The 23,991-nt window shown below is 26.9% G+C and overlaps 1 protein-coding gene across 1 annotated transcript; it reads left to right on the forward strand.

The window, feature by feature from the left end:
* Positions 1–6,470: 6,470 nt before the first annotated feature.
* LOC105254708 lies at positions 6,471–23,882 on the forward strand. The gene is made up of 8 exons (XM_020028505.2): positions 6,471–6,491; positions 6,559–7,246; positions 7,850–8,076; positions 8,795–8,943; positions 9,493–10,004; positions 10,265–10,477; positions 11,147–11,286; positions 23,825–23,882. Exons 1-7 carry the CDS (start codon positions 6,471–6,473, stop codon positions 11,272–11,274), a joined length of 1,938 nt encoding a protein of 645 aa, XP_019884064.2. The 3' UTR covers positions 11,275–11,286; positions 23,825–23,882.
* The last annotated feature ends 109 nt before the right edge of the window (positions 23,883–23,991 follow it).

Below are 23,991 nucleotides of genomic sequence, written 5' to 3' on the forward strand. Positions count from 1 at the left end.
TATATCTTTATTTTAGTAATAACCATAAAACCATGTAGTTTACATAAAAGTATATTTTATTTTCTTGTTTTTGTGATATCGATTATTTTCCATGATTTATTCCTATGTATCGTATGTGAATTTACAGAAATATAACTCTTCGTGTTTGCCGTTATTAATATGTACAATGATATATGTCCATTATTTAATTAAATGCCGATTTTCGATGTACAAATTCGTTCAAATTCATATTAACTAGTTATTTTACTTTTTAATGTCATTTCTATTAACTATATTTTAATTATACAATATCATTGATTATTTTTGATAAACTGTTGCAGCTCTTTTAGAACTTACTGCTACATCATTAAAACATTCAAACGTGAATAAAATGTTTAATACTTAATTTTTAAAACACTACAAATTACACTATATGAAATTCTTCTACCTGAATTATTATTATTAAGAAATTCTTTAACCTCTTTATATTTGCTGATTAAATTTAAATAATAATAAAAATTTCTAATAAAGAATCACGTTTTTTCTTCCACCTATTAAATACTTATATTTTATTAAATATTTATATTACTACCTTATATAGATAAAACATTCCTTAAAAAATGAAGAAAAAAAGATAAGATTGATTGAAAATTGAGATTATAAACTTTTTCGTTATATTACAACATGCGCGCTATGGATTGTCATCGTGCAAGTTTGAGATCGAACGACTTTCCAAAGCAGAAAGTAAGTGTCGCGCGGTTGTTCGTAAACTCGTTTATAATCCGATGATGCATTTATATGAATTGCTGACATTGTTGACTGAAGCTGATCTATTTTATTAAAATATTTGCATGCATATATATATATATATATATATATATATATATATATATATTTCATTTACATAAAATAACTTAATGTCGCTAGTCAAATAATCCAAGGATCGTTGAAAAAAGTGTAGTCGATTAAACTAGCCAGAAATTTATTAATACGATGTTTCGACCATATGGTTGTGGTCCTTATCAAGAAATTACAGTTTCTTGACGAAGTCTCACACGGACGCATCAGTTTCTCTCAAATTCGAATCTAGTTAAATAACGTTTTTTTGTTAATGTGACTTGTGCAAATTTGCAAGATTATCGTCTACGCCTGTCTCCTGATTATTATTACATCGTATATACTTGATAAGGACCACAACCATATGGTCGAAACGTCGTATTAATAAACTAAATTTCTGACTAGTTTGGTCGACTACACTTTTTTCAACGATCCTTTCATTTACATGTTATATACATATATATATATATATATATATATATATATATATATATGAACAATATTTTTGTCTTACACATATAAATCTTTTTTTTATTCATAATAATGCTAATAATAATAAGATAGATATATTTAATAGATTATACATATATGTATTTTTTTCTTATCAAATCGATTTTTTTCTTCCTCTCTCTCTTTCTCTCTCTCTCTCTCTCTCTCCTTCTTCTCTTCTTCTCTTCTTACAAATTATATTTTGAAAAAAAATTCTTGCTTTTTAAAGAATTGTTTTAAATATAATTTATTGTTTCTTTAATAAATATTTTGTTTAATTTTGTTTGTATTACCATTTATAATATTATTGTTCAAGTAAATTGCAAATGCTGCAAATACTAGTGGAATAAAAGATAAACGCAATGTCTTTGTCGCATTGAAAATGCATTCTTTGTTTGCTTCGTGCTCATATCGTTTTTCCGGCAACGACAGACGTCACATGCATGGCCCACGCGATTTCGCAGCATTAATTAGAAGATACGGCAGATTGCATTCGGTGAACAGAGGCTTACGGAATGGACAATGACGCAATCGGCCAATTTCGCTGGCAAAAACGTTCAATTAAATGGTTCGTAAATCACTATTGTCACATGTAGGTGCAGATCCGCGATAAAATTTGCAATTTCTAGCGTGTCACTAACGGGAGGAGAAACTTGCGCAAGCTTATTTGGCGTGAAAGTAAAAGAAGATTGACTGTGTTTTTGTTATGCTCTGAGATGCATTCGTTAGAAAACATCAAGCTATGTAGTATCATTGATTCCTTTTTCCTACATTGCATTAACACGAATATTCAAACGATTATAATCAATACAAAGCATGACGTTACATGACATTATAGAATTATCGTAAAATCATTACATTTGTGTCGATATGTATAATTAATTGGAATTTATGTTATTTTAGTTGCGTTATCGATATTATAATACTTCTAAAAATTTATTCTTTACATTTAAAAAAAATATAATCATAATTATTATGTAGTTTGTTGTACATAATATAGGGAACAATCAATATTTTTTTATAATTGATTATTTAATTCAATATGTTCAATATATAATATAATTTACATAATATTATAGGCTAATGTGTATACGTATATATTCGAAACACATGCTTTCGCTTGTATAAATTTTTTCTTGTGACATGATGAGATAAATTTTAATTGGGCAAATAAATCCTCGATAATTTATTTACTTTTCTGTCGCCAATTTTGGCCGCCAATTGATTCGATTCGGATGATGTCGATATCGAAATTAGATTAAATTCCGGTTACAAATATCGGAATACATTAAATCAAACATATACGTAATATCAGTGTTCGTTAAATACGTACTAACTGTATAATGGCATAAGTAGTAATTTAAACATTAATATTTTATATGTAATATTCATATATGTATATATGTATATATGTATATATGTATATAGTATGTTAATAACATAAATAATATGTTATAATATAAATTATAGTGATGAAGTACGCCATATATTTTGAAAATATTAAACATTAACACATTTTCTACAGAACTAATCATTATTGTGTTATAACAAAATATTCGTAGAAAGCTTCCTCCTTAAAAATAATTACATTAAAATATAATATCCAGTAATAATAGTTAATAAAATTTTGTTTTAAACGAGAGAGACATAATTACACAATATAATTTTCATTATAGATATTGCTTTTTTAATCTATGTACAAGTTAAAATCAGGAATACATTTTATAAAGACAATACATAAATTTTCTTGTTTAATATTGCGTAATACTAAGATTTTAATAAAATCATTAGATGTAATTATGTGTTGGGCTTTATTGTAAAAAAATTTATTTGATAATCTATATTATCATATTTTGGGAAAATATAAATAAATGCAAAAGAATAAATACTTATGAAAATTAAAAATTTTTATTATCTTGATTAAAATAAAAAATATTATGTTTAGCAGTATTATGCATATAATGTATGTATAAATAAGTAAAAATAAGAATGTAAATAAATAAAAAATGCAAATAAAATATAATTTTTTATGCTTTTTAATTGATAAATTCGTTAATATTCGAAACTTACTAGTGTTTATCTTCCGTTGTTCATTTTTTTTTCAAGGTAACATACATAATCATTAACATACATTGGAAAAACAATGCTTTTAATAATGTTTTCGATTAATAATGCTCTTGGGCTATACATATACAGCATGTCGGTAACAATCGTATCTCGTGTGCACATAAAGCGGATTAAATCGAGTAAAAAAATCCTCTATTGTTTTGCGATTTTGGTAATTTTAATAAGAAATTAATTTAAAAAAAATTAATCAATATTCGTGCGAATACAAGCATGCGCAAAAAAAGACTATTACGCAGTTGCTAAGGACAATACATAATTAACCTTATACTTGGATTGGGCGGATTTGTAAAAATAATTTTTTATTAATTATGATGAAAATCGCAATACAGTAGAGAACTTTCTTATTCGGTTTAATCTGCTCTATCTGCGCAGAAATGATACGATTATTATCAAACACCCTATATAAAAGCAATACTAGAAACCTACGACCTTATTTCATCTCACAGTCATATATTTTGTAACAATCCAGATGAATGGCGTGTAACATGCAATTTCAATTCACTTGAAAGCCTTCATAGTAAACTATTGTGTTGATTGCCAGTTCGATTGCGCACAAAATTCGCAAAACACCTGCCTATAGAAAATTGACAAGTTATAAAATGTAATTAATAACTGCATATACTTATCTGTAAATAATTATAATCTTTATTATGTGTTTTGTATTCGACAAATTCATATAAAAAAAAAGATATAAACTTAAGCAGGAAACGAGTCGATCGATCATGACTGATCACTCTGGAGAAAAGTAAATCATTTGAAATTTAAAACTGTGTCGATTCGTTTACTACATAATTAAATTCTACTATTTGCTGCTTCTTTTATGTATCGTAACTTTTAATGCAAATCTTTCAGGTTTCTCTGAAACGCTTGAGTGAAAACACGAGGAAAAACTTGCGACTACTCCGTATGGATGTATCAAGAGTGCTGCTGCTCACTTTTACGATTTAAAGCAAACATTTCGAGAGATACCCGTAATATTTTCCGTAGCGCACTCTTAACTCAGTCGACCTTCGATAAACGGTAATGTTTTAGTATCCCTGAGCAGCAGCCCTCATGAGCGCGTGAAATACGATCGTTTTAAAGTTTCCGCATGGCGAAGGGACGGCCATGGGGTTCTGCACATCTCCACTAAGTTTCAAAGAGGCAGCACAGTAAAAAAAGCAATAAAAATTATGCCGGTTTAGTTCTCAAGTTTGTATGTGAAAGCAAATTACAAAACGACATCTTTTAAATAAAATTAATGAGATCCATTAAAAAAGTTTGATAATTCGTTTCATGCTCTGTAACACTTTCAGCGCAACGTTCTAAAAACGATAGCACGAATAGCTTCTCCGGTTCTTCTAATTGAGAAACTTTATTTATTATCATTATTTTGTTTTTTTTTACAGGTTTTTAGTTTACGGTTTATTTTATATTTTTTGAAACAATAAAGAAATTGCTCTTCTTTATTTTTCCGATAATAGACTTGAAGATATGTGTGGCATATTTCATATACGTTTATTGCCACTTTTATGTAAAATAAAATGTGTAATAAAAAATTTGTCTATAATTGTATTTAAATTATAAATATACATATATGTTTATGCGCATATGTAGATATATAAAAACTTTTTTAATTAATAAAATTTTTTTAAAAAGAGAAAGAAAACAATAAAGCACACTATAATTTTAATCATAAGACTAATCAATTTTAAATATATTAACAGGAAACTTATTATTTAAAGAAAAACAAAAGAAACAAGAGATAATTTAACATCTTAAGTAATTTATAATTAACTTTATATTTTATATTTCATATTTTATGTAACTATTTATTTCTTTAATAAATGTTATTTTTATAAAATTTATTTTATAATAATAATTATTTTGCATAAAATTTTGAACTTAAATAATTAAAAGATGATAACATTAAAATAAATTCTAAAACATTATATCACATTTAATGTAACATATTCTTCTCTTTAAAATTATCATTTCGCAATAATAGTTATTTAAATAACAATCATTCAAATAATCAATCATTCATGCAATTCATTAATGCGATAAAAGCGAACATGTTTTATAGAACAAGGATGGCGTCGGAGAAAGCATAAACTAATTTTGTTTTTCTAATTCGATAGAGAATAATGTATAAATGTAAATGTGTCAATGAAAGGAAGGTTATTGCCTTGTCGGTTTACTGAAAGAAAGCAATAATCCGCAACTATAAAGCTGGGAGTAAACTTTGCATAAGCGTTGAAATGTAGATAACTTTTTTGCACTTGAAAAAAGGACATACACTTGATCTTTCTCTTTTGTCTATTTCTCATTTTCCAGTTCTGGAGTCTTGCAAAGTACATCGGATTTCTTTCGTCTCATCCGATTTGTCTTCAGGTGAAAGCTGAAAGAAGCTGTCTAGCGAGAAACGAATTCTTTTGAGATACTTCGTACTGTAATTCATTCATCTATGCATAAAGAGTAAGCTCTTCAATTGGTCGCCTCAATTGCAAGCAACTTTTATGGAAGGACCTCTAGATGGAATTTGCTTCTTTTTGCAAGTGCACTTGAAATAATGTAGAACATAATTCTTTTTTCGGTGTACTTTTGTTTTTCTTTTTAATGCATTTGTATAAAGAGAATAGAGAGGTCGCAACTATTTTATATTCTTATGTTATTAAAAGAATTCAAAACTATTTCAATAAAAAATAACAAAATATATATTAATATCATAGTTAGAAAATCATTTAAAATATTAAAACAATCTTTTATGAAAAAATTATAATAATTTTCAACTCATGTATAGAATGTGTCACACTGAAAGAGAAAGATATTGAGTACGTGTTTTACTAGACTAGTCTTGTACTGGCAATGGAAGGGCGAAAAAAAGTCTCATCAATCCTATATAAGACTGTTGATCTTCATCATCACTTGCTACAGTTACTATGATCGATCCTTAAACGTGAAGAAGTTCTTGAAAATTACATATATGTAATTTTTGTCAGCTAATTTTTTTTAAATAATAGGGAAGAAAAGAAATTTATAATAAAAAACGATTCATGATGTGCCATACGATAGTTCTGGTGAGCCTGTCATAAATATCTATGTGATTGTGATATTTCTAAACTTAAGTGTGTGTTCTTTCTTTAGATTATCTTCGTCGCAATGATGGTAGTTACTGATGCATACAAAAGCAAGAGAGATATTTCTTTTTTCAATGCGGATATCGCATCTCATCGCAAACCTCGTCCGCGAAATTTCTTTGATAATCAATCATTTATCAACAAGATGATCGAGCAGCAAACTTCACCTATTAGAGCAGTGAGAGATCCAAATATTAACCAGCAATCTTTTCACGATCTGCCCTTGAAAGATCACATTATCTATCCGTCTGAGTTTCCAATTCTTCGTCATCAACCGTTTCAAAAGAATTCTTTTACGGTAACATCATTTAAAGATAAACCGTTGTTCAGAGATGCAATATTAAAAAATCAAGAATTGCGAGGAGAACGAGAGGTTCTCAAAGATAATCCTTTCATTGAACAATCATTTACATCAGAGGAAATCTTTGAGAGACAAGCACCTACTTATGAAACACTGTTTGAAGAGCAGTTGTTTACGAATGAGAAACCATTTAAAAATTTACATTATGAACAGTTGCCTTCAAGTGAACTAACGTCTCAGAAGCAAACGACTCTTGTCGATTCTCCTTCCATCTCCAATTTGATCAAGTTTGATCAAGGTGAATCTTATAATAAACTCATTGATTTGTATGAACGACATAAGGATATACAAACTTCGTCCAATAAAGCAAGACTTTCGACGTACACTAAATATGGTAAATTTATGCATATTACACATACACACACATATACAATTATATATATTTACATATGCAGATATAATTTTGATATTAAAATCTTAATATATACATATTAGAATCTTAAATAATATTATGTTAGCAATTTTCATGACATACATAATCTTCTCTTCTACTCTTCAATCTTCTTTTTTCTAAACTTTTTAAATTTAAATGTAAATTATTTTATGAGAAACTCAATATTGAATTTTTTTACTAGAATATGAAACAATTTTTAACATAGCGATTGTTAATTGAAGCAGTAAATAGGTTTATTCTCTTGGTATTTTAATTTGATTGTATCATGTCAGTTATTTTTTAATACAGTAAAATTTAGCTTTGGAATTATTTATATTACGTATCTATTGAGAGGGATATAATACCTCAACATTTAACATGTGTGTGTGTATATAACATATATGTTCTCTCGTGCGAGTTTAAAACGGAATTATCTTTCTCTCTAGAGATCAAAATTTTGTTTTACGATACAAATGTTCATGTTCTTTTATCATAAATATATATTAAGGAATGCTTTTATAATGTATTATTTATTCAAACAATGCCGAAAATAATATGTTATAGATAATCGTGAATTGTCGATGCCAATGGGTTCGTCTTTCAAACATCTTTTTCCATTAAACATTGAAACATCTCCGTCACCATCAACGTCCATTCCTGGATCCAACTTTCCCATATCTTCTATTCCTTCAAGTATTGATGAAATTTATTCGTCAGACGCTGTCAAGATAAAACTCCGTTCAACGCTAATGCCGGAATCGACTACATCATTGCCGGGTAGTTGTACTGCGGTAAGCAAAATTTATGACAATTATTTCAGTTACAAACTGAAATGTTACATCTTGCTTATATTGAATTTAATTTTCAAAAAGCAAAACATATTTTGTGATAATTTTAACATATGCAATTTTACGAATAAGTACAATTCATAAATAAAAACCGTCAAATTTGACAACTCTTTATCAAGAGTTATCCATTATATATTTTTATTTATATTAATATAAAATAAACAAAATTTTTAGATGTTATTAAAATTTTACGTTACATTATATATAAAATTTTGTAATTTATGTCAATTATTAATTAATTTAAACTTATATTAATTGTATTAAAAAAAAAATATATATATATGTGTATATTATAATAATATATATTATAATATACATTAATATAATAATATATATTAATAAAACTTATATATATCAAAACTTAATATATATTATAATAATTTTTTGTTACAATAATAATTGCGTATAAATTTGCATCTTTCTTATTATTAGTTAAACAATATTAGCTTAACAATATTTTATTTACTATTAATTAAATAACACTTATGAAGTTCGTAAATTTATAATTTTACATTAATAATTATATAATATACAACTATAATATACAGTGGAATAATAAAAAATTGTAGAATGCACAAGAGAACGAGATAAATATATAAAAAAATATATGTGGCTTGAATTAACAACGGATCAATTAATAAAAGCTTGTTATTGTTTTTAGCCAATCGACAGCTCCTCAACAACCATTCCATCAATCTCAGTTAACACAAACCAATCTTCGATTGTAGGTCATATCTTAACGAGTTTAATAACCAAGCCCAGTTCGCCTATCATGGATACGACAACATCAATAACGTCGTTCGCCGGAAAGTACGTAATGGCTGTCCGGAACTCTAATATTTGTTTGATTAGTACAACAATGTAGATACACAGTGTAAACTCGTAAAATCACTCAATTTTTTATAACAAGAGTACCATTTAAATATCGTTAGAGTTTTATTCGATTATGTTACTGCAAATTGCTCTATATAAGAATTGATATAATTGATATTGATTAGCATTAATTTTAATAATTATTTTGTATTTAATAATTATTTTATAATTGATATTGTATTTTAAATAAAATTTCAAGGGTATAGATTTTTAAAGTAATTAATGTCATTAAATTTTTTATTGTTATATTTTTTAATTACATACTACATACATAAAGAAAATTCTTAAATATTTAATCATAAAATATCTTGAAAATTAATATACTTGTTATTAATTTTTATTTCTCAATAATTAATTTTATGATTGTAGAATTTTTATAATTATGTGAAAAAAGCATATCAACATATTTATCGTATTTTGAATAATTTACACAAAATAATATTTTAATTATTCCATACATTTAAATCTAGCTTTCGTTTGATTTAGCACCCTCAGACCAATTCAGTTTTACGCTACTAAACATGGAGTTATTGTGACACCTTCTCTTCCCACTCAAAATGAGTTAAAGAGCAACATACATGCTCACTTGTTCATAAACATACCGAAGAACAGTTTCACGGCCAATGAGCAGGATCTTAAATTCCTAGTCCCGGAAACGCTGAAGGATGACATGAAAATTAGTACCCATAATCCTATGTTAAACTACATTTTGTCTGAAGAGCAGAAGAGCGAGTTGAAGGATGTTCGGAACTCCTTCACAAACTATGCGTTGCCCAAGGGATTTAAATACGGTTGGCCTTTACAACAATTCTCACCAAAAACATCATTCGCTCTACTATCTCTGAACGAAAAGACAAATTTCGTTCTATCAAACGTATCTACCATACCCATTTCGATTACTTCTCGGCCGATTGAGACTAGCAACGATTTCGCTACAATGTTACCGCTGAAGTCCACAGTAGCATCAAACACGGCGACAAATAATAATTTACCATTAAGTATGATTATAGCTCATTATGATATCTCATTAGGCGATAACAAAAATTTATTGCTGTCCAAATAAATTCAATTTTTTTTTTAATTTTCTTTTTTCTATCTCTTCTCGTTTAACTTATGTTAATTACCACCGATATTTTTGCATCTCAATGATTTTTATGAATTTATTACATGTATAATAAAAGAAAAGATGATTTTTTTTAAATCACAATTTTTTATGGTTCAGATTTTGTTTTGTAATATTTTATATTTTTTTTTGCAGGCGCAAACTTACCTTTAGACTTTATGGGAAGCATACCAAATAATCTGACTCCAAATATATTTGAAAGCATAACTGGTGGCATATCAACAGGCATACCTAGTGCAATGATGGCTGACATGCCTGCGAGCATACCAACTTTGAATCTTGGGCAAAGTTTACATCACATAGAACAATTACAAACTCAAGAGGCAAGAAATCCCTGGTACCCCACAGGTATCTTAGCTATATGGTCTTATATCTCTCTTTGATTCTGGATGTAATGCTGTAACATTTAACGCAATATGATTTTCTCCGAAAATACATACATTCGGCGAGAACGCTTCAGAATTTATAATAGAATAATAATATAATTTAGCGCATATTTATATTTTGGTAAATATTTATCTGTAAAATTCTTCAAATTTTTTTATGAAATTTACGTATAAATTGAAAATTTTGCACGATATCAGTTCAGATTGAAACCAAACTTTATGAGATACTTGCAAATTCTACAAGACTTATAATTAAATTCTAAACAATGCAAAGAAGTTTGTATTATTCATTATTTATATAATTATTTATATATATCATTATTTTTTTATCAAATCTTATGACAAATATTTTGAAAATTTAAAATTAAAATATATACATTAGATCAATATTTTAAAGCAATAGTTTCGTACTCTCTTTTATTTTAAGATTATAATAAAAAGAGAGAGATTTTTTGGAGAAAAATCTAAAGAAGATAAACCTAGATCAAATATATGCATGTTTTTGTTTCTTTGCTTTTGCAATTTTTAATATAAATTCTCCTAACAATCTGCTGATTATACTTAAAGATTCATTTGTTGAATAACTGTTTTGCACAATCGACAGATGTAACGCTATTAATATACTTTGCAGGTTTGCAGCTGCAGCGGCTAGGCAGCTTTGGCGGAATAAATTACACGTTACATATGGGTAATCCGACCACAAAACCGTTGGAGCTTATGATCCCGGATACAGGCTTAACTCTGCCGAAATTATCATAACCGCATGCAAAAGTAAGTTCTTAATATATGATTGAGAGTTTCGTAATATGATACTTATGCCGTTCGAAAATCTTATTGATAACGAATATGTAAATATTTGATCGTTTGTAGTATTTTGTTAATTACAAGCATTATTTTTGTTTTGCTTTTCTTCTTTCTATCTTAGCCTACGTATTTTTAAAACATCTTTGGATATACCATTTTCTTTAGTATTTTATTCGCTTTATTAGATATTTTTTTTCGCATTCGTGGCGCCATATTTTACAATTTTATATTTCTAAGCAAATATATTGCAAATTATGCACTTTGAATAAACATATTTTAAGCAAATTATGTACTTTGAATAAACATATTTTCAATGTTATAAAGATACTTTCGAAATGCGAATGAAAAGCTAGCATTAAAAGAACAAAACCATATTGCTTCTCAGAAATTGTCATTAAATTCATACATTTATATTGCACTTTGCAATGTAGTTAAGAGCTCACTAAATTCATTATTTCTTTTATTAGACTGAATTAATTCAAATCCATTTAAAATATAAATGTCATTTTCTTAAATGAGACTAAATAATAAAATTAAATAAATATATAATATTATATAATTATATCAAATTGAAATAAATTTAATATTTTTAATATACTCAATTAATTAAATTAGTAAATAAGTTACTACAATTCAATTTATAATTATTTAATTACAGTAATTAAATTAGTAAATCATTTAATTTAGTTTAATTTAATTTAATTCAATTTAATTTAATCAATTTTCCACAGAAAAAGACTTAATACGAACATATTTTTAAAAATTAAAATTTTTTTTCATTTAATATTCTTTATACAATATTTTCTTCATGATTACACAAGATTTATTTTGCAAAAATATTTATATTATATTTATATTACGATTTATATGTAGAATCATATATATATCATCATATATTTTAAATAACTGAAACGAGAGGTAGAATAAAAAACTCTGTAATTTGTACATATAAAAATCTGATACATTTATATATTAGATTTAAAAAATAACGGAACAAAATAAATATTATGAAAAGATATTAAAATATTTTTTTATTAAATTTATTTTTATTTATAATATTTCTCATTTTTCTCTAATTACTAAAATAAAAAAGAAATATATTGAATATGTAAGCCTAATAAAGTAGTAATTAAAAAATCAATTAATTCAATATTTATCGTTACATATATTTTAAAGTGAAAATTTCAATATTCTACTCTATTATGTTTTAGAAGTACGTCTGTTCGCTTCAACAAATGCCATCGAACGTTGGAAGTTCGTTGGTAGAAGCTTATGAATATGGAACGCGTATTCACGAGATATTAATTAGTAAACCAATTTCGTTAATCATACACGTGCCTGACAATTCTGTTAATTCATCGGCATACGTAAACTTCAGTTGTTTGATCGAAACGCAAAATCAATTTATTGCAATATTACATTAGAATGAGTCAGATCTCGTATAAATTCTTTCTTCAATATTGTATTAATATAAAAATAAAATTGTCTAATACACACAAAAAAAATTTAATTATTTTTTAAACTTTTAAATATCCGATTATTATTGCAATGTTGAATGTATAGAAAAAGAATAGAAAGTCGCGCATTATAATAGGAAATATTTTATCACATATCATTTATTATATATTTTTAATTATTTATGAGATTATCATGAAAATGAAAAATATAAATAGCGTGATATACAATATAATAATTACAAAATTTATATAATTTATGAAACAGAAATTTTAAATATACATATATGTACAACTGCACTCGAGAAAAAATGAGTATAATATGGTCAGATGTAAATATTTTACATAATTATATGTAAGAAGATCTGGTGACATATATAATTTTATATAACTATATATATAATAATATCCGAAATTTGACGCGAGATGATCTTATTTTTATATAATCATTAAATCAGATTATATATGAAGACAGATCTGATCAAATATGATGATTATATAAGATCATTAATGTAAAATAATTATATAATTATATATAATAAAAATCATATATAATTATTATATGATCATATAATACTTATAATATGTGTATAATCTTACATTAATTATATAAATTTACGTATTTTTTTGAGGCAACATCAAAAAATTACATAGCAAAAAATGAATATTTAAATAGTATTCCACACTCTTACGGATATTTTTCCAAAAAAAGAGAAGAAAAGAAAATATTTTATTATATTTAATTACATTTTCTTTTAATAGCAAATATTGAAAAATAGATGCCTTTTTCGAGAATAAAAATTTTTTTGTCTAAAAACAGAAATGTTTCGCGTACTTTTCGTTTAGATACATGTCGCTCGTAAATCCTTCAAAAATTTACCATATAATACGATGTTGCAATTCCGTATACCGAGTACCAGGTGTTGGTTCTTCTCTTACAAAGCTATAAGATAGAAAGGATGAAAATAGGAAAGAAATAAAGCGTCTCGTCCGTAATTGCACCTCAGTTTCTTATTTTACATTAATTACAGCAGAGAAATTTCTCGACTGGAAAGAGAAGAAGATGTATGTAGCACAGATCGTTGTGTTTGCTTTGCAGCGGTAGTAATTATTTTTGCATTTAATAAATTATGATTAATTGTGACAGATTGTGTGTATGTATGTATTATATATACGATATATATAATTATAACGAAATAGATATATATATATATATATACATATATATATATACACATATATTTCGTCATAATTAATCATATTTATATTAAATAAAAAATAATTACTGCTGCTACAAAACAAGCAATAGTTTGTTCTATATATGTACACGTACACATATACATATAGGTACATTTACATATATGTATATATACTTACATATGTATATTTATATATATAATAATAAATAAATAAATAAATAAATAAATATATATATATATATATATAGAAATAATATATAAATATATATATATATATATATAATATTCTATATATATATATATAGAAATAATATATAAATATATATATATATATATATATATTTATTTATTATTTCTAAGTCAAAAATATAAATTATATATTTTATTATTATTTTATTTTAATTATATATTTATTTCTAAATCAAAAATGCATTTTAAAGCTTACCGAAAAAAATAAAATTAAGCGAATAAAAATTAAACTTTCAAACGTCAAACAAATTGACAAGTTTGACATGGAAACATTATCTTAAATTTATTTTCTTATGAATTTTATTCTTCTCTCTTTTTATTTTCGTATTTTTTCACTTTTTATTTATTATTATTATTTTGTTTATTTCTCTTTTTTCTATTGTTCATCACATGACCAAGAACCTCGATGCTCACAGAAGTATAAACGGTCGAACTCCCAGGATACCCTTTATTCCTCAAACGTCCGTAAAAGTTGGCACCGAACGATTTTGCTGTAGATTGAATTTTGCTGGCGGCCGTAGTAGTTGGCTGCGACCATTGTCACTGCAGATTGCATTGAACCGAATCAATGTAGCCACATGTGTGTAGTAGACTTGAGCTGCCTTGTCACATTTAATGACAAAAATTATTTGATCGGAATGAAGGTTTTATTTTCATGATAATATAAAAAAGAAATTATAATGTAATACATATTGTAACAATATGTTTTTAACATATATTAACATACGTTTACATTAAATTTATATATATATATATATATATATATATATATATTAAATTTTATCGTTTTTTTATTTTATTAATAATTAATTAAAAGACAAAAAAACATTATAAATATATTATTTTTTAATATAAATAATTATGCATATATATTATATATTTGATTTTAATTTTTATATAAAAATAAATTATTAAATATATCAAGCATGTATTTTTATATATCATATATATGTATTTTTTAATTAATTAAATTTTATACATATATAATGTGATTGTTGCTGCAAGTGTTTCTTTCATTTCATTACTTTGCATATTCTTTTTCATCTCCTTTAATTCGTGATTCAAATTGATAGATTATATTCATCCCCTATTACTTTTATTATTTTTTGCAAGTTGTGGACTTAACGTAAATTTTACACTTAATTACGTCTGGTGAGAATAATATAAGTTTATCTTGTTTTCCTCTCCACTAAAATTTCTTCACGCGGTACAGTGAATAATTTACTTTCAGTTTACGTTAGATTACTTTATTCCTGCATTTCATGAAGATAGCATGAACGATTTAATTGCAAATTGGATTCGCCAGTGCTGTCGTTATTTTTCATTATTTTAATCGTAATTGAAATTCTTGCAATTACAAAGTCTTTTTATCGTGCGTTTTCAGCACAAAATTGCAACTCATTTTAATACACGTGCCTTGCCAAAACTCATTAACGATGTTATTTTACGTGATATTCATTAATAAGTGAAATATGTGGAGAAGAGATACTCTGATGCATTGGTATGTTTATTTAATTTGAAACGTTTATTCAAATTAATCATGTTTATTATATTTACATAGTTATATATTTATATTTATTTATTGTTGTTTCTTTTGTTAATGTTGTAAATAATCAAAAAATAGGAAAAGATATATGTGATTCGAGGGAAAAGATTACAAGGATTTTTAATTTATACTATAATTTATTACTTTTAACAAGTGTGTCTTTCTCTGTATATGCATGTCACGTATTGATGTGTCTTGCGTATTTTTCACGCTCTCTTAAATATGTATAGATATTGCCTTCAGTACATACAGCATTTTTTAAATGTTTTCTTTAGTCGCAGTTTATAATTCTCAGCAAATTAAAGATTTTTTTCTTAAACCTATGCCCCCTGTATAGACCATTGGTGATAATAAATAAGAAATCCATAAGAAAAAACAGCATTCAATCTCATCGATATAACACGCGCGCACGTTTTATATATTTATGTCACATATAATATATTATATATTTTTTCATTTTATAACATTATAGCATTTCAACACTTTCATCCTCGAAAGACAACGTGCCAACTTTATCGTTTTGAAACAGAAACAGGAAGTTTCCATAATTCAAATTCTATTGGGAATCGTGAGAAATTCCGCTATATCTTGCACGCACACACCCACGCGCACGCACAACACACATGAACGCAAATCGTGCTTCTTCAATTAGACGTATATTTACACAAATATACAGTATTACATTGTCGTGTTTTCACAAATTATGATATCGTTTCACACATCACGTATCAGATACATATGATTCACATATGTACAGAGGGAAAAGTATCGGGTTAGAAAAATACAGCCATCTTACTCAGAATAGTAAGAAACTTTCTAATATCTTTCGAAGTCACGCTTTAACAGAAGACTAGGCTTACATACTTTTCTTTTCTCCCTCTCTCTTTTTCTCTCTCTGTTTGTTTCTTTCTTTTTGTTCGGAAATATATTTGATTATATTTTGTATTTATGATTAAAACCATTTAAACTTTACATATGAATCTTGATGTACAAGCTTCATATATCATCTTTTTGAATTACCCATATTTTCATTGTACATTTAATCTTAAACAGTCACTTGATGCTCGTTATAGCGTTTTGGCCTTTGATAGACTCAGAATCAATTAACTATATGTAATGTGTTTAATGTGAACAGAAATGATAATATGGGTTTCAAAGATGTGAACGCGGAGATGAGAATTTCGCGGATTGTATATCCCAATCCGTTATACTATTATATGCTTGCACTTGTCCCCTGTGCTTCATTAGTGAAGGAAAGCGTGAAAACTTCGCTAATTAAGAAGCGATGGACTTCACCCGGAAGTCTCTTTACTTCCTTACGACAACGTTAAGTAACACGTGGTGCGATTTACGTAGATGAAGATGAGAGCGGATGAAGAGTGGTAAAAGAGAATGAATCGCGATCAGTCAAAGAACCAGAAAGTCAGTGAACTTTTGCCGATTAAAGTTATGAAAAGATTCAAACTTCACAGCCGGTTTGCGCGGATTTATTGTGGCCGAAGCGATTTAAATAGGTTTCACTTCTTCGAAGGTTTACATAAATTAAAAGACTTATCCGAATTAAAAACTGTAACCTTTCAGCTAAATGACTTTACTCCTGATATTAAATATATTTCAGCGGAATGTATTTCACGAAATCTTTCTTGTAATCTTTCCCGAAAGATTTTAGAATTATCGAAATATTTTAGAATTATCGTAATACGAATATTATCTTGTGTGTTGTCAAAATAAACCGCTGTCTTGTTTTACAGAAGAAAAAGTTGAAAGCAGCCATATTAAGAAAGTAATCAACGAAGTAGAACGTAAGATTGCAAGAAATTTCGCGGTAATTTACGACGTTCTTTTATGAAAAGGAAAAGCTTTATAGATTCATTATTTTACTCTAATTGCTTCGCAGATGAAATAAAAATATACGCAGTATGTGTTATACATATAAAATAGCAAAATAGGAAGTATTATGGCGAATTAAAAAGGAAATAAATGTATTATATCTCGAACTGATTCATTTGATGTAACAGTATAAAGAATTTAGCTTACAAAGCAATTTTTCACTTTGCGAGACAATTCACATTTAAAAGTCACCGATCACGATAAATGATTCGACTCTGCGGTTAAACATTTGTCAAGCTCGAATTCGCGTCATTTATCGCGAACGACGGACTCGTCCAAGCTTACATGCACGTAATATACGCGAGCTATTTCACCTAAATCAAGTAGAAAACTCGCCATAAATCGCATCATGTGTAACACGAAGCTATATAACGATAGGATTGACAATATCGCTCGTAACTCGTAGAATATTTACAAATATACATTAGAAGCTTAAAAATTACCATCGCACAGCATTCAAAAAACTCATAGAGTACAAAGCTTTGATTGTAGATGTTATTGCAATAGCACAGGACACGCATATCGAACCCAACAATCGCGATTGATCTAATAATTTTCTCGCAACGCTTCGGAACCTTGCAAAAATTTGCATCTGGATTGATTTAAATCTATGTGCACTGCGTATTTTAAATATCTAACATTTTAAATCTTACAAGAAGAAAGTAAAAAGAAAATACACTAGGTATACATAAAATATTTTTTCATAGGTTTATTAATAGTTTCTAGAAACGAAAGCACAAATATAAATAAAACCGCCAAACATTGATGAATTAACGTTTTTATAAAGTAAAAATTATTATTTCTCTCTCTCTCTCCCTTCCTTTTAGAATCCTTTTATTTTCTTCTCAATTTCAAATTTTATTAAGTTTGTAAATTTTGTTTCATGTGTTATACAAGTTAAGTGAGCTATGCTATACAGTGTGCCATATAATAATTGAATTAAAAATTTTAATTAATAAATTTTTACTTTGAGACAAAAACAATTAATCAATTATTTGGCAGTTTTATTTGATTTTACTTTTATTTCGGAAACTATTTTTTATTTAATATCATTCTAATTTTTAAAATTTTTTATGTACTTCATATATTTTTATTAGCATAAAGTTTATTGTGTGGAAAATGTGTGATCTCTGATTTAAAAATAAATATTATTTTATAATATGTATATATGTGTATCATTTTTGTAGAAAAATTCATATTTTGAATATATAACGCCAAATAAACATTTCATTTTCATGACTCACAAAGTAAATCTTTGTAAAAATATTAAATTTCCTTATTTTGTTAAAGCAAATAAATTTTATTCTGTTAAAAGCAAATAAATAATAATTAAACAAATTATAAATAATTCAAGTCTACATGACAATGTATTTATTATATTTATATTTTTGTATGCAATGTTATAACGTAGAAAAAAGAAGCGCGTGACATTGCATTTATAAACATTATAAATACAAGTATTGCTTTAATACAATATAAGCACAATGTATGTCAAGTAGTGCGGTTGCGAATGCAGCTTGAGAAATAAAATTGTTGTGCGTCTCGACATGTACCAAAATGTATAATACATCACAATACACGTCTCGTTGTAAACGCGGTTAAAAGAATAAAGTTATTTTCTTGAGATTGAATTCGAAAGATAAAAAAAATCATCACTTTTAACATGATGGATTTCGAAATTTCAAAATTAAAAGCCTCGATTATAATTAATTTATATTCGGAGTAGTTGTAATGAAATACTTGCATTAAAAAGTATCGATAAGTTATTTGATTAAAGAATTTATTTTTATAAAAATATTTAATCAATGAACATGGTGGGAAAAGTTTCTAGATAAATAAAAATAATATTCGACATTTACATACAATGGACAATTATATTCAGCTGATTGATTTTGTGCATTTGGTGTCGAAATATTATCGCATTTCTTGATGATTTATTATTAATTTTTTCTTAAATAACTTAATTTTAAAAAACCTATGTTTTGAAACATTATTATGTTATAGAATATAATTTTCGCTGTGAATTTATAATTAAAAATAAATATTATTTTATAACATATATATGTGTGTCATTTTTGTAGAAAAATTCTTATATTTTGAATATATAACGCTAAATAAACTTTATTTTCATAACTCCCAAAGTAAATCTTTGCAAAAATATTGAATTTATTATTTTGTTAAAGCAAATAAATTTTATTTTGTTAAAAGCAAATAAATAATAATTATAAGGTTTTGATGTTTGATGTCATTATTTATTTTATATATGTATTATAAATAAAACATTTTCAAACATTAATGCGTTTTAAAAAAATTGTCAAACATTAAGCGTATTATACTCTTGCATCTTCTAGATATGCATTAATCATTTTGCTTAAATCTGAAGCTCGAGGCAACCACAGCATTTCTGTAAATGAGATTTGAGATGCTCATATTACATTGATCAAATATTAGTTGAAATGTGAACTTCGCGGTTGCAATGGAGATCGTGAAACTCTGCACAAGTTAATCAAATATGAGACATAGATTATACTTTATGTTTCCGTGCGCTTCTCTCGCATAGTAATGAGATTTGAAATCTTTTTCAAGTTGAAACTGGTGCGTTCAATTTTTCGTGTAACATATAAGAAAATATGTTTCACATTAAATCTAAACAATTCCTATTCTTAAAATAAATACAAATGTTATTTTGTACAGAATTATCTAATATTTATTTAGTTTTAAACCCTATTTTTCTAAGATTTTCACGAATAGTAAAAATAACTGAAAAATATATTTATTTAGTATTTTGCAACAAGATTTTATGACATACAGTGTAATTAAATTAAAAATCAAAGATATGATACAGAAAAATAATTTAAATATTAATAAAAATCTCTACATAAATTACTAAATTCAAATTATATTTAAAAATATATTTGTGTGTTTCATCAAGAAATGCGAGTAAATTTAACTAGGAAAGACGATATAGTTTTGCTACACAAAATTTTAGTAGACATCGAATTTAAAAAAAGAAAAGAAACAAATTAAATATTTTAGAAAAACTTTAATTTTTCTCTTTTAAAGTAAATTCTGTCAAGCGATGCTTCATGATTGATTTTAATATAGATATCAGCGTGAATACTAATTCACACTGTTTTTACAGTTCAAATAAAAGTTTTAGAAAATACGTAGCAACAATAATTAGTCTTGAAAGAAAAGGAAGAAAGAAATAGCACAGTGTTCATCAATTTGCTCTGTTACATGTCGATTCACTCCTGTCATTAGTCTGCCGTCCTATATATAATGCGTGAAAACGCACCTTGAAAATTGATGTGAAGACAGCTATCGTGCTGTGTAACTCGTACTGATATGTTTGGTAATTCGGTCACGACGAGCTTCATGCTTGACCGCAAACAGAGAACGCGAAGGATCGTCGAAACTTAGGACACGTACGTCGTACATGATGTCGCGAGAAACTACTCGACACAACTCTCGATTTAGCCTTTGAACAAAACCTTTTCATGAAACGTGATATAAAAACTCATAATGAATTCCATATGTATGCTCTTCTTTCATCGCAATTCTCCCGCTTTTGCTAAATTTAAATGGACTTTTCTATTTTGTTATTTTTCTTTTTAATCAAATATAATAACAGTTCTCTTTAAGAATTTAATAATTTTGTCCATTTCAACTGTACCGTTTATAAAAGAGGATTAATATTAAACTAAAAATTAATAATTAAACTTATGAGATCGCAAATTGTATTCTGCGCTCAAACGAGCCGTGAAATCGAAAATTGTGTTTTCAATCTTCGTGCACATCATTGTCATTGTCCCAGGATCGCCTGATTATTCATATGACTCGTGGCATTGATATCGGAATACGCGACAAATCGTACATATCAAAACATCGAGGCGGGACAAATTCCGAAATTTCGTCGTTCGATCGAGCCCGCACTATGCTTGCGAGTAAAATTTGCAATTAGTTTAGTAGAAGTATGATAGTAGAATCGTAAAATTATTTACATATATATCAGAGGTTCTCAATTTTTGCACATTTGCTTTTTACATTTATTATCTATTGCTACATGAATACTTTGCAGATGAGTGACATAGTGCTTTTATAGCTCCTCAGAAAATACTGACAAATGAAATCAAGAAAGATATTTATAATACATTTGCTGTATTAGTTTAATTAGTATAATTCAAATTAATAATTAAAATAAAGATAATATAAAATTATTAAAAATTAGTATGTAAACTTGCCTAGCTTTCTATTTATACTTCTAAGCTATGCATATATTTTTAAGTAATAGTTTATATGTAGAATCTAATTTTAAGAAGTATGTGCAGTTTTGATTTAACATATGAGATTCATTATTCATCTGCAAAGTATTTAATAGTTGCTTCGTTAAAAAGAGAGATATAGACTATAAATAATCATTTAACGATTTTATTAAGATTGTCTACATTAATTTTTTCTTTACTTAGATTAAGGATATTTTTATATTAAACTTAGTAAATAAGAAACTCGTGAAAACCTTAAATTGAGAAACTCTGAGATGCTCATAAATAAATACTCGAGATTAATTTCAAATTTTTCAACGTGTACTAAAAATTTGTTCGAAAGACGATTCAATAATAAATTTCTATCTATTCTCTAATAAATGTATTCACGAAAATATAAATTATTATTTTAAAAAATTAAATAAATCATTTTCTCCTTAAATAATTTAATTTTGTCATCCTGAAAAATAGCATATTCTCGACAAACATAAGCTTTAATCAATATCTTGTTACTGTAACTTAAAAATGATTATTCTTTAACATTTAATAATAACGTTTATAACTCGTTAAGAAGCTTTCAAATTAATGTTTATAGGAGATTCGCTGCTCCTAAAAATGAAACTTCCTCTATGTTGTTCTAAAGCTTCTGCCCCTGCTTGGCGTCACCCTGTATATCGTTGAAGGAACGGCATAAGTTCATTTATATCGTGTATATATATGTGTAATCTCTCTCCATCTTTCTATGTGTATGTGTACCGAAGTATAAATACATATAGTTACACTGCGACGCGAGAATATGTATAGCATGTACCTATGTATCGTCGTACAAACGGCGGTCTCGGTTGCTTTTGCTTTGAGCGAAAAAATATTGCTATACCTTACGTTCTACGTTAATACTGTCATGGCGCACTTAATTATCCACGGAGACGTATAGTGTGTGTACGTGTAATATATGCTCGCATAATAAATACACCTCCAACAACTTTAACCCTCCGCGCTCTCGGGTCTTCATTATTATCTGCTGCTTTCGCGAAATAATCTTCAAGAGGGATCCGCCCTTATATACGAACGCGATTATTACATCTTAACAGCTAGTCTGCCGAGTCCCTTGGATGCCGCGTAAGTGCTTGTCGCTTGCAATTTGTACAGATTACCTAAAATTCTTGTTAATTTCGCGTGATACATCAATGGTCGCGTAATGTTTCATTTCGCGAAGCCTCACTTAGCAAAATTATTTGAGCTATTCGTGCGAAAATTCAGCTTCATTGTCGGTGCACATGTATACCAGTCCACGTGTGTTCCCAGCACGCCACGATAGTTCGATATCACAGTGTACGCATTTACGCACGTGGACGCGATGATTCGTTGCTGCATTCGATAGCAACAAATTACCAGCAAATAATTTTCGCCGTCTGATGACATCAATTTTATCCAAGTAAAATACAATTCTTTTTTTGAGAAATCTCTTCATTTTCTGTCGAATGTACATGTGATAAACAATATCTTATTTTTTCATTCAAGATTTAACGAAAAAGTGACTGTCAAAATTATTATTATTATTATTATTATATATTATATAATATGTTGTGCAATTTATATGCGTGAAAACATTTAATATCTTTGCAATAACATATGTTTCTCTTAAAAAAAAAATGTGTGTGAACAATTAAATAATTAAACTTTTTGAATGTATATATATGTATGTAAGAAAAATGCAAACAGAGAAAACATTTTTTTACACACATACATTCTCTTATTTTTTATAATATATTATATAATATATTTTTTAATATATTTTAAATAATTTTTATAAATTATTTTCACGAAATAGGGTTCACATGATGCTCGTCGAAAATGATACCTTCATTCATTTTTGTGTAGATTGTATTTTCTAAATTGCAGGAAATATTCCCGAAATACTTAGCTTTTCCTCTTTCACTTGGAAACGATTGACGAGCAACGGAATGCGAAAACCGATACGCAAACGCAACTGCTACAGTTCAAATACAAGAACAACAGTACCTGTTGCGAGTTTATCGAGAAAGCCTATAGTCTCGTTGTTAAATCAC

This window comes from Camponotus floridanus, unplaced genomic scaffold (genome assembly GCF_003227725.1).
Source record: "Camponotus floridanus strain SB8 unplaced genomic scaffold, Cflo_v7.5 scaffold42, whole genome shotgun sequence".
Taxonomy (NCBI): domain Eukaryota; kingdom Metazoa; phylum Arthropoda; class Insecta; order Hymenoptera; family Formicidae; genus Camponotus; species Camponotus floridanus.

What these genes read in the sequence shown, in the direction of transcription:
- LOC105254708 (XM_020028505.2), top strand. Translation starts at nt 6,471, where the DNA reads ATGTGCCATACGATAGTTCTG. An exon ending in TGCCGGGTAGTTGTACTGCG is followed by an intron (nt 8,077 to 8,794) that starts GTAAGCAAAATT and finishes TATTGTTTTTAG; the next exon opens with CCAATCGACAGCTCCTCAAC. An exon ending in ATAACGTCGTTCGCCGGAAA is followed by an intron (nt 8,944 to 9,492) that starts GTACGTAATGGC and finishes CGTTTGATTTAG; the next exon opens with CACCCTCAGACCAATTCAGT.